This window comes from Loxodonta africana, chromosome 9 (assembly GCF_030014295.1).
Source record: "Loxodonta africana isolate mLoxAfr1 chromosome 9, mLoxAfr1.hap2, whole genome shotgun sequence".
In the NCBI taxonomy this organism is placed as follows: Eukaryota; Metazoa; Chordata; class Mammalia; order Proboscidea; family Elephantidae; genus Loxodonta; species Loxodonta africana.
In genome coordinates this window covers 71,630,750-71,643,472 of record NC_087350.1, presented here as the reverse complement: position 1 = coordinate 71,643,472, position 12,723 = coordinate 71,630,750, and the positions used below count along the sequence as shown (strand labels likewise).

General features: G+C 36.0%; 1 protein-coding gene across 5 annotated transcripts in view; it reads left to right on the top strand.

Moving 5' to 3' along the window:
- The window catches only part of SLC44A1 (solute carrier family 44 member 1), a 180,665-nt gene that overhangs the window by 116,699 nt on the left and 51,243 nt on the right, over window positions 1-12,723 (top strand). For all 5 annotated transcript variants that reach the window (XM_010587786.3, XM_010587785.2, XM_010587787.3 and 2 more), the window contains 7 exons: window positions 32-201; window positions 2,127-2,216; window positions 6,382-6,521; window positions 7,718-7,904; window positions 9,022-9,187; window positions 10,320-10,476; window positions 11,196-11,279. In XM_010587786.3, coding sequence (XP_010586088.1) covers window positions 32-201; window positions 2,127-2,216; window positions 6,382-6,521; window positions 7,718-7,904; window positions 9,022-9,187; window positions 10,320-10,476; window positions 11,196-11,279 — 994 coding nt within the window. The remainder of the gene's footprint in view (window positions 1-31; window positions 202-2,126; window positions 2,217-6,381; window positions 6,522-7,717; window positions 7,905-9,021; window positions 9,188-10,319; window positions 10,477-11,195; window positions 11,280-12,723) is intronic.

The following is a 12,723-nucleotide window of genomic DNA, read 5'->3' as shown; positions in this document are numbered from 1 at the left end:
TTTTCTGATTTTTTTTTTCTTGTGTCACCAGTGCACCTATTCCATTCTTCCATCGCTGTGCTCCTGTGAACATTTCCTGCTATGCCAAGTTTGCAGAGGCCCTGATCACCTTTGTCAGTGACAATAGTGTCTTACACAGGCTGATTAGTGGAGTAATGACCAGCAAAGAAATTATATTGGGACTTTGCTTGTTATCACTAGGTAATTGTTTTTCTCATTATTAGCTATTGCATAGTATTGCAGTAGAAGACTGTTCTGTCTTTTAGCCAAAATATGAATACAGCTGGGGATACCTGCAAAATGTTGAACTTTCCAAAGTCTAACTGTTTCAGATTATATATAGTTATAAATATGTGCATACATAAGTATATGTATCTGAAACTAATTCCCCTTCTTTTTCTCTCATTTGAGAAAACTGGAAAACTGGGTGTTTTCCCAAACGTTGGTTACTATCTATAACCACTTCCGATATGACAGCAAGAAGCTTCTTTTAATGAATCAATAGCCTTCTGCTTTTTGTTATTATTCCAGAAGACATATTTGCTTATAAAAGAGGCCACATATTGTATATTCCCTTCTAAAATCACAGATTTCTGATAGATTACTTTTGATTGATGTACTTTTTTTTTTTCATTGCAACAGTTCGTAATATCACTGTATTGCTGGAAAATTAGGAAATCTCCACTTGTTAGCCACTGAATTTTCTGGTCAACAAATTGATAATAAAATAAAATGTCATATTCAAGGTATAAGCTCCCTATATTATCCTAGAACAATATATGTAGCCATATCAGGCCTTCTGAGTTGGGAGAAGTAAACTATGCTAAGGACCAAACCTCTATTTTATTATAGAAGTGAAATTAGTGTTTATGCCTGTTACTAGCAATTATAGTCATTGAGAAGATACAAGCTGTGTTCCCATCTTTCCTGTCATTAGAGAGTATTTTCTTTTTGCTACGAAAATTTATTTCTGTGATATTTGAAAGACTCCTATCTGTTTTTGATTCCTGTACATTTATTGCAAAAGTGAGTACCTTAGTGTTACCTAGACACAGATCCCAACCATTTATTTGGATTTGCAAATGACCCAAAGAAATTTGACTATTAGTCTGTTTATAAAAAATTACTTACTTTCTGAAATAGTTGAATACCATAATCAAGGAGGGGGAAAAAAAAAGACAAACCCTAGCCTTAAAAGTAGTGATAATAATGTTGTTAGGGCACTGATATTCCATTTTTTTATTACAGTGGTCTCTTTTGAGACTTAGGAATGTATATAACCGAAAAGACCTTCGCTCTTTTGTTTTTGAGATGGTCCTTTAGATAAAGATGAGCAAATTATGATTTCAGAAATGTATTTTCTCATGCAATAGATAATTCCCCCCACTCCCTTTCTTTTTTACTCAAGATTTTAACGCATTGGCATTTAGCTTGGGAGGGGCAGTAGAGGTGCCGGATAAGAAAGTCAAACTAAGCTTTGCTCCTTTGTTAGGAAGGAGTTTTCAGTCAGGAGCTCTGACCCAGTTGAGAAATGAGGGCAGCAGAATTTTGAGCTCAGTGGGTCTTAGGATATTATTCCATAGTGTCAGACCATCCCTGGGTGTTTTAGAGGAGAAACAACCAGAAAAAGATAAAATACTACCTAGCTTGCTGACTGACCATAAAAGAAGTCATTCCTGAAATTCATAGATTACTCAAGGAAGTGTAGCACCTAATTTAATTGATCTACGTGTGGTATTTTTCTTGTCACCAACATGACATGTCATTATCTACACTTTGTGTGGGCATGTGTGTTTGCATGTGAGTTCTGATGTCTTCCTGTGGTGAATCCACAACAGTCCTGTACTGTTTTTGAGTCACCATGTGCATTTGCATGTATTCTTTTCTGTCATTTATAACCTGCACAGTTAGTTGTCTTTGGTTTTGAGTGATGCTGTTCAAGTGGCAGAATTAGCAAAGACAAAATGAAAAAGCAACCAGTTTCTTTCCGTACCTAAATTGCGGTCATGAACCAGTCAATAGCAACGAATTATTTCCCTGGGAAAAAACAACAATTGAAAGAATTTTTCTGTGTGTTTTCCTATGTGTTCAAATAATATTCTGCGTGTTTTCTATCTTCCCTGCAGTTCTGTCCATGATTTTGATGGTGATAATCAGGTATATATCGAGAGTGCTTGTATGGATCTTAACTATTCTGGTCATACTGGGTTCACTTGGTAAGCTGCTTATTTCTTTGTTTTTTAGTAATTAGAACTGAGAGTTAATGTTTGCTTTTAATACTGTATTTTTATGCAAATAACTGGCACCTTCTACGTTTGTTTGCGGATGTGCCCTCTACCCCCTACGAGGTATTTCCATAAGCTCTGCTATGCCAAATTTTTTTTTACACATTAGTGTAAAAAAAAAAAAGCATAAGAGCTTATGAAAATACCTAGTGGAAGGAGGGTGGGGTTGGCACACAAACATAGAAGGCATGCATTATTTGCGAAAAAATAGGATACTCCCTCAATTCAGAACTACTTTGATTGTTTTAAGTAATTTTCCTGTTAATAAGGCTTATGAATTAACTTTTTTGAAGTGTAAAAAGATTGGTAACTAAATTACACTGGAGTTAGTTCATTATGAGATTACTAAATCGTATAAAATGAGAGGGTCATTGGCATTTGGAATAAAAGCTAGTGGAGATATTTTTCAAAGGAGCTCACTTATTTTTCCGTCAGTATCAGTTCCAGGGGAAGAGGCTTAGAGAAAAGAAAATAGTTGAGGGCTCTGTTCTGCCTCTTTCTTGCTCTTTATTTAAACTTCATTCTTCCAGTGGTTCATTTCTGGCAGCTAAAGGGACCCTTTCCTATAATCTTGTACATTTTAGGGCCTGAGACACCATTCTGAGGTGTCTTTCTGATTGAAAACTATTCCTGGCATGATAATTATGTGTGTGTTTAAAAATTATTCTCTTTATGTTCTGTTTTTCTGCTTGTAATGAAACCTTTTGGGCGTTCTGTGTGTGTTTATTTAATTTTTTCCTCCCAATTATAAATGTGATACCTACTCATGGTAGAAAATAAAAATTTAAAGAAGAAAATAGAAATGTTATTTTCACATACTGTATATTCTCTCTAAATAATTTTTTTACTTTTGCCTTTAAAATTTTCATAATTTTATTTACTACCCTCTCCTTAGTTCACCACTCTTACCATTTAAAGTTCAGACCTTTTTTCTATGCTTATTTATATAGATATGTATGTATGTTATACACCAAATTTTTTTTTAACCCAACGTGAGACTCTTTTGGTAGGAGAATTTGCCCTATTTACCTTTACAATTCTAGATTTCCTGATGTCTGTTTTATGGTTTCCTTAAATTTATGTTTTCTTAATTTGTTTTCCCTACTTTATTATGCTTTCTTTGATTTGTCTTCATCCTTGCTTTGGATGGTATACAGTTTGTCTTTACTTCTACAGTTGGTAACACATGTTTCCAAAAAACATTTTTTTAACCTAGAATTCATTATTATTAAAGGCTGAAATGAAATGATGGTGTATATTGAGTTTCCCCTTACCTCTTTAAATTTAGTGTAAACTTCTTTTTTCTTTTCTTCCTCTATTCCCTTCTGCCCACTCCTACTTTTTAGCCTTTGTTAAATAATCTGTGCTTTGTACCCAGGTTATTATTAAGGTTAAGATATTCACATGCTATGTCTTCATTTTAAAACTTTTATCCTCGCATTAAAAGTTTCATAATTACATTTACATCTAAGGTTTTCTGTAACTGGTTTTAGTGAGAACTACTGATCCTTTTTTCCATAAAACTCCATTCTTGAATTCTTAATTCATCTTTGTATTGAATGGAATGTGAATTCAAGTAACTTACTCCCGAAGGGCTCATGGGTGGTATATTTTCTCAACTCTTCATATCTAAGATTGTCTCTGTCTTCATATGTGAATGTTGAGTTTGTTGGATATAAAAATTTTGAGGCACAATATGTTCCCTTGCGTGTGTACTTTATTTCAGAGAGTAAGTTGGAGACCATTCTAAATTTCATTTCTTGGCCTGTATGCCTCTTTCTCCTACCTAGATGTTTATATGATTTTTTAATTTGTCCTTATAATTAAAATATTTTGTATAATTCTGAATCGTAATTAAGTTTGTCCATGATCTTGTTTTGGGGGGATCTTTTTCGACTCTGATTAAGTTTTCTTTATCTGTATTTGGTTGTTTCCATTTCAGTGGTTTTTTTCTTAAGGTCAGCATTCATTCTCTTGCTGTCATCTTCTAAGTTATCATCTTAATCTTTTTTTTATCATTTCCTTTACATTCTGGGAGAGCTTTTCAAGTTTATCTTCCATATCACTCATTCAGCTTTCCTCACTATCTGTTCTGTACTTGACTACCTATATACAACCAGGATCTTAATTTTGCTGTTCCAATCTCATTTTATTTGTAGTTCTTTCTTCTCCCAACCACCTTTCTTTTCATTTCAGTTTGTAGCCTTTGTATTTAATTCTGTATTTAGATGGACAGGTCTTATAATAAATCTAAATTTGAATTTCAGCTCTACTACTTACGAGGTATGTGACATTTGACATGTTACTTAGTCTTCCTAAGTATCAATTTTATCATCTGTAAAGTGAAGCTAATAATATCCACTTACTAGTGTTGGAGTGATTATATTAGGTTCCATATATCAAATGCTTAGCACAGTTACTGGCACAAATTTAATTTCTTTACTAAATTATATTTACTGTGACTGTTGCAAACATCCTCCTCGATGTCATCATTGCATCTCATTTTATTTTTCTTGAACTTAAGCTTTTCTCTCATCACTTTTTATTCCCGTTTGTGGAGAATATATTTTCTTCCTTTTTTTTTTTTTTTTTTTTTTGAGATTATTAAGCCATTTTCTAAACAATTTTCTTATACTGGCAAGATTTCAGACTGGAAGTATTTCCGGCGCTCTGAAATATTTTCATAGACTTCTGATTTGTTTACTGATGTTGAATAGAAGAAAAATTCCTTCTCAGTACTTGCTAACAGAGAAGGTACAGAATTTCCCTTTGACTCTGTTCGTTCTGCCCTTGAGTACAGGTGGAGGTCAGGTTGATGTGTACAGATCTTAGCCCAGTTTGTTATCCACAGGCATTCATCTTATCCACCTATACACACAGCCCAACCCTGAATCTTCCATTTCTTTACCATGAAGGAAAAGCCAACAAGGTCCTACAATATGATCTGGTCCCCAGCTACCCCTCTGTTCACATCCCTGCCACTTTCCCCCTTGATTATTGCTGTAGCCACAATGGCCCCCTGCTTTCTCTCATGCTAGGCAGGGCCCTATCCCAGCACCTTAGAGCTTCCCTTACCTGTTGCCCTACATAGTTTCATGGATTGCTCTCTCTCTTTTTCTTCAAGTCCCTTGCTCACATATCATCTTAGCAGTGAAGCTTTGCTTACCCATCTTTTAAAAAATTGCAATCCTTTCCCAACCCCAGCAGTTTCTACCCCTCTCACCAGGCAACGTTTTCTTAGCCTTAATATACTCTGCATTTACTTGTTCCTTATTTTTTCTTTCCCTTTTACTATATAAACTCGGTGGAGGTGGGTCTTTGTTTTACTCACTGCTGTATTCCTAGCAACTAGAACAGTAGATGCTGTAGTCACTGAAAATGTTGGCTGAATGGATTGAGTGAATGTGTGTAATGCTCTTATCTCTTTTAAGGAGGTAGCTTTGCCTCTCTCTTTAGTCTGGTTCTCTGAATCTCTGAGCCAGCGTTCCAGATAAAAACTCTATCCCTAATGCCTACTGCTATCAGAGATTTTCTGTCCTTGCTCCTACCTTTGGTGGGAGCTACTCTTTTGGTCTTCATTTATTCACTTAACAAATATTTAATCAGTTACTTGACTCTGTAAGCACTAGGCACTAGGGTACCGTGATAAGTACAACAGAGAAGATCTTTGATCTCCTTGAGCATCATCGCTGATTTCTGTGACCCTTACTTAATTCTTACAGCCTCCCCAGTTTAAACAGATCCTGAGGCTGTCTTTCTGATCAATTCCTCTCAGGAGTCTGGGAACAGTGTCTATTTTTGCTGGCCTCTCTCAGCTTCAGAGTCTATAGTAAGTAAAGTTGAAACAAGTTTATTGAATACACTGAAGGATCAGTAAGAGCCTAATGTGGAAAATAGTAGTAGGGTAATTGTAACTCCCCTCATGCTGACAAAAGGCTGTAGCCACATACCTTCCATCCACGTCCCTTCCAAATGAACTGTCACTCCATTAGTCCCATGAGGATCTGTAGGAAGGGTCCAGAAGATTGAAGGTTTATGTTATATGTCTTCTTGTGTTAATTATTGGGGAAAAAAAAATTTTTTTTTTTGTCTCCAGGTGGCACAGGTGTCCTATGGTGGTTGTATGCAAAACAAAGAAAATCTCCCAAAGAAACAGTTATTCCTGAACAACTTCAGATAGCTGAAGACAATCTTCGGGCCCTCCTCATCTATGCCATTTCAGCTACAGTGTTCACAGTGAGTGCAAGCTTGGGTGTATCTTTTTTCCAGTTTTGGGTTTTTATTTACAGGAGATCATTGATGGAGCAGAAACTCGCCTCTAATATTTGCATTCCTGAAATAAATAAATAAAATCCCTGTCCCACAGTGTATGAAGCCCTAAAAAGTCTTCAGGAGGCTTCTCTAATAGAAGAATGCTATTAGATACAATGCTTTGTTCTACTCTGCCTGCTGAGGGTAGAGGAATTTTTCCGTAGAGAAAGGATTCTCTAGAAGAATTTTTTCTAAAATATTATGGTCTTTTCTCATTTGCTAATAAAAGCTTATTTCTTACTGCTATAAGGTAATAATAGAAGTACGTTAAAAAAAAAAAAGGTTCTCTTTGCTATAGAAAAGTACGTTAAGTTACTTGTTCATTAATTGTTTATTTTCCCTTTAAACTTTTTTTTTTTTAGCAGTGTGGATTATTTCAACAATATAGACAAGGTTCATTGCTGATCCACTATACAGTAAAATTGCTGATTAACATGTGGTTAAATAATCTATACTACTATCTTTGATTCATCTTCTTCACCCTAATCTACTTCTAGGAGCACTCCTAAGCTTTTTACTGAGCATTAGAAATAAATAATAAAACCAGCTACTTAAGACCATTGATGCCAAGCAGTATTTGTTAGTTATTATTCTGCAAATATGTATTAATCATTTTCTAAGTACGATTCTCTGTGCCAGATACCAGGGAATACAAGGGGTAAATTTCGCATGGACCCTACTTTTGAGGAGCTCTTGGTCCACTGGGGGAGATGAGATACATATAAATACCTTCAGTGTTTTTTGGTGATGGCACGTGGTCCTCTCCCCTGTTTTTCAGAGTGGCAAGCATCTATTCAAATAAATTAAGAGTCTTATCCTTATTGACTATTAGTCACAAATAACATGTTTTGATTCCTAATGAGTGGAGAAGTGAAAGATAGGAGAGTTCTAGGATATAGTAATACAGTGAGAAATCATGTCATGTTTAATTTAAAAGACAATTAGTAGCTGTAATATACAATTGAGAGAGATACAGACTGATTAAGTATTACTGAGATTCAGAGAATGATACTTCCAGGTTCTAAAAGATTTATGTTAAAAAAATTTCCACCATTGTTCAGCTTCGGTTCTCACCACTTAAACAGTCACTGGAACCTCACACTTCGCATTCTCTCTGGCAGGTTATCTTGTTCCTGATAATGCTGGTTATGCGCAAACGTGTTGCTCTCACCATCGCCTTGTTCCACGTGGCTGGCAAGGTCTTTATTCACTTGCCACTGCTTGTCTTCCAACCCTTTTGGACTTTCTTTGCTCTTGTCCTGTTTTGGGTATACTGGATCATGACACTTCTTTTTCTTGGCACTACTGGTAAGAAGACATATTACTTTGTTCTCTTGGTGATAAATATACTTTGCATTAAATATTTTAAAACATCAGAGAAGTATGATTCTTCAGACATTTGTTGACCAAAGTTCAGTAACTGTCAGAACTAGCCATGGTAATGGTTCTTCAAAAACCCAGTCTGTACTCATGATTTTTAGGTTATCCTAGCAATGAGGGTCTAAACTAGGTAAGGTCTAAAATTCCATTTCATTTTTTAGGTGGTCATAGATTTCATTTAAGTTCCTGTACTGACTTAGACATTTCCATCTATTCTAAAATGAACTGATGATTATGGTGCTACAAGGGAATGTGGCCTCAAACTCCAGTTTCAACCAAGGATCTACTTGCTTTCTTGAGATTGTCTAGGTTGGAAATTATCTGAACCTAGTTAGAGCCCATTTAATTAGATTGCCACATGCACTTGTAACCACACTGAACAGCAAAAGGTAGGCCTAAGTGGAACTAACTGTGACGAAGAGCGTAAGGGTTGTAAACCTAAATGTGACTTTTCTGGCCATTCAGCACACATTCACCAACTGAATATAACACTTATTTCTGTTCTTTGCTAACAACTGAGGTCCATAGTTATTGGATAGCTTGGGGGAAAAAAAAATGAAGTGGTTGAAATCCATACCTAAACTGAATAACTGATAATATGGTGTTTTCCAATAGAATAACTTTTAAAAGCTTTATGTGATGGCTATGAGGAAATCGGAAATCCTGGTGGCATAGTGGTTAAGGGCACGACTGCTAACCAAAAGCTTGGCAGTTCAAATCCAGCAGCCGCTCCTTGGGAACCCTATGGGGCAGTTCTACTCTGTCGTATAGGGTCGCTATGAGTCGGAATCGACTTGACGGTAACAGGTTTGATTTGGATTTTGATTAGGAGGAAATCAAAGTGCATTGTTTTATAATGCTTAATTTCACAACTTTTTCAATTGATAGTTATTTTTGCCCTTTAATCAAAGAGACCCATGGTCATAAAGTTTGGGGGGGATGGGCTAGGAATTTATTCTTGGAAATTAATTTCTTACCTTTAGTGGCCATGTTTCTTGATTTATACTTCATGTGTTTCTTCTTTCCTTCCCTGCTACTTTTGTAGGCACTGCTGTTCAGAATGACCAGGGCTTTGTGGAATTCAAAGTTTCTGGGCCTCTGCAGTACATGTGGTGGTACCATGGGGTGGGCCTGATTTGGATCAGTGAATTCATTCTAGCCTGTCAGCAGATGACTGTGGCAGGAGCTGTGGTAACATACTATTTTACTAGGTGAGAATTTGTACTTGTCCGAAAAACTCAAACTCAAGTTCATCTGAGTGATTATGTCATAAGGTTGAAGGGGAAGGAAATGGGACTGAGGCAGATAGAGTTTCATTTCTCTGAAGTGAATGCAGTAGGCCCTCTGTGTCCATGGGTTCTGCATTCATGGGTTCAACCAACCGCAGATCAAAAATATTTGGGTATGTGTAGTATGATAGTTGCATCTGTACTAAACGTGTACAGACTTTTTTCCTTGTCATTATTCCCTAAACAATCCAGTATAACAACTATTTACATAGCATTTACATTGTATTAGGTATTATAAGTAATCTAGAGATGATTTGAAGTATACAAGAGGTAGTGCTTAGTTTATATGCAAATACCATGCCATTTTATATAAGGGACTTGAGTATCTGCGGATTTTGATATCTGTGAGGGGCCTTGGAACCAATTCCCTTCGGATACTGAGGGACGACTGTATGACAAAATGTTGTTAATTCTGGGAGATGGGAAAATGGGAGGTTATTTTTATTCTTTATATTTTTTGGTAACTTTCTAAAAAAAAAAAATCAGAACAACATGTCATGATATAACACAATTCTATTTAGTATAAGAATGAATCTTGTAGTGGTACCTTATATGATACTTTTATATAAAGGCCCAACAAAGAACACTAAGCCTTTTTAATTTGTTTGGATCAAAATAAGTGTTGAGAGTCCCCTTTCCTAACTTCAGAACTATTAATGCTGTAGGTCTCATAGTTTCCTACTAGCAAGGTGCTAGGTCTAGCTGGAACATCTTTTTAAATTTGTTTTCTGACTGTACAGTTAACACAATGGGTATTCACTAACAAGAGCTTTAAAAGAACAATTGTGAGTCAGCATCAACTCCACCACAACAAGTTTTTTGTTTGTTTAAATTAGAGCAAAGAAACCCTATGAGACTACCATGGGGAAATGAAACATTAATTTTATATGGGACATTTGTAGCATTTGTATTAGTTTTACGTTACTTGGCAATTCTATCATGAAGCTAGAATAAGAGAACTAATGTTTCACTGTATTGGACTCTAAACCATTATTATGTTTCCAGCGTGGCCTAGGGTTTGTTTTAATTATCTTTTTGATCATTTTTAAAATAGGGATAAAAGAAATTTGCCATTTACACCCATTTTGGCATCAGTGAATCGCCTTATTCGTTATCACCTTGGTACTGTGGCAAAAGGATCGTTCATTATCACATTAGTCAAAATTCCGCGAATGATCCTTATGTATATTCACAGTCAGCTTAAAGGAAAGGTAAGGGAAAAATGCTTTTCTCTGGTTCTCTGTGGACACACTCCAGATCTCAATTCTGCATGTACTAAAGCACCCAACCATGTTAAGTCCAAAGTTGTGAATGTTTTATTCAAAGTCTTCACAAACTGAAATCCGATCCTTCCCTCATGTTTCCCACTCATGCATACCCTAAGCTCTGGCAAGATCCACCTTATCACTGGTTACTAAAAGCGTGCCTTGCTTTTCTTCCTCTGTGTGGACTCATACACGTTCCTCCTTATAACCTCTTCTCTGTCTTGACTGTGTAAATAACAGGCAATTCAACATGGGTTAGCTCAAATGACATCTCTTCCTAGAAAACTTTCCTGATTTCTCCCAAAGAATGTTGCCCCTTTCTATTTTCCACTTTTATAGTGTATAGTACTTAGTATTTGTGTTATATTCTGATTCTAGCCTTTTTTTACGTTTAGCATTTTGTTTCTCCTCCTAGATTATAAGTTCCTTGCTGGTCTTATATACCTCACAGTATCATATTTGCAGTAGGTGCTGATTAAATGTCGAATTGAATGAATTAAAAATAATTCAGCCGTTACGTTTTGAGGAGAAAAGGGATGAGGTGGAGGCTTTGACGGCTAGGTTGTGATTTTTTTTTAATTTTTATTTATTTATTTTTAATATTTGAAGACCTATGTGATTGTTTCTTTGTTTTTTAAATTATTCCTGTTTTTTGCCCTTTCTAGGAAAATGCCTGTGCTCGATGTCTACTGAAATCTTGCATTTGTTGCCTTTGGTGTCTTGAAAAGTGCCTAAATTATTTAAATCAGGTAAACTATTTTTAAATATACATCTGCATTCACTTTCAGAAATAAGTTCATTGTTTCTTCTCCCAAGATAAAATAATCGAGCTTAACTGAAGGAATCTAAAGTTTTTCTTGTGTGGTTGTATATTGTATCTTTATCAAATCTGTATATGTCAATCAAAGTCTTATTTTTTAAATTAATATATGTCTTACCAAGGCTCATTATTATATTAATCTTAATTTTCATACATAAATTAAAAAAATCATTAGAGTTCATCTTTCAGGGAAGAGATTTATTCCTTACTCTTTAATTCACAGCCTTTCACCTTAGATTTTCCTAAGAATCTGTTTGCTCCAGTCGTTATTCTTTAATTCTTTGAAATGTGGTTTGAAAGATTCAGTTTAGAGAAGAGCTATTGTGGCACTTAGACCTTCTTTGTGACTCTAACATTTGTTTAAAACTAGTTTACCCTCTCTAGTGAGTATTTCTTGTTTGTTTCAACTGATAACGTCTATGACATTTGTCTGGGAAATGTCATCAAGGGATATACTTTCTTCCTGAGGTTGAATGGAGGAATTGATACTTCCTGAGATAACAGTTCTGGGTGGGTGGGGGGGTCCTCTGTCTTTCTGTATCTGAGCATGTAGGACTCGCTGTGGAGCACCCTTCCCACCTTCACTTTCTTTGTACTACTTTTCTTCATTCCCTGAAAATCAATTCTAATGTATTGATGCCCTTATTGAATAGACGAAAGATAAAAATTGGCTTTCTCACCATTTACCTCTGACTGAAGAGTAGAGTTCCACTTTCCATTCCCTCTAGGATTGTCAAATAATGATAGTTGTCCTGTGGCCGTGGTACTAAACATGCCTGCAGTTTGCCTTATTGGGGTTCTCTGGTTTATACTGGAAAGTAGCTGTGACATTTCATTAAGAAGATACTTGTTTTTGTTTTTTTTTTAACTTTGCTGTAGTTTACAGAGCAAATTAGTTTCTTATTCAGTAGTTTGTACATAAAGTGTTTCATGACCTTGGTTTCATTCCCCACAATGTGTCAGCACTCTCCCCATTTCTGCTCGGGTTTCCCTGTTTTCTTCCTTCCTGATTTTCCACCCCTTCCTGTCTTCTCACTTGGCTTTTGGGCAGATAAAATAGCACTTTGATTTTGTATAATTGAATGTTCTAAGGAGTATGTTCCTCTTGAGTGTTATCGTTTCTCTTATGTGCGTGTCTGCTGTTTCGCTGAAAGTAGTCTCTGAGAATGGCTTCATTTCCAGGTCAGAAAGGTCAGAAGGGTGTCTTGGGGCCAATTTCTCAGAGTTTCCTCCAGGCTCTGTCAGACCAGCAAGCCTGGCTTTTTTGTGAATTTTGATTTTTTTGTTCTACAATTTTCTCCTGCGCTGTTCAGGACCCTCTGTTGTGATCCCAGCCAGAGCAGTTGGTGGTGGTAGCTTGGCACTGTCTAGTT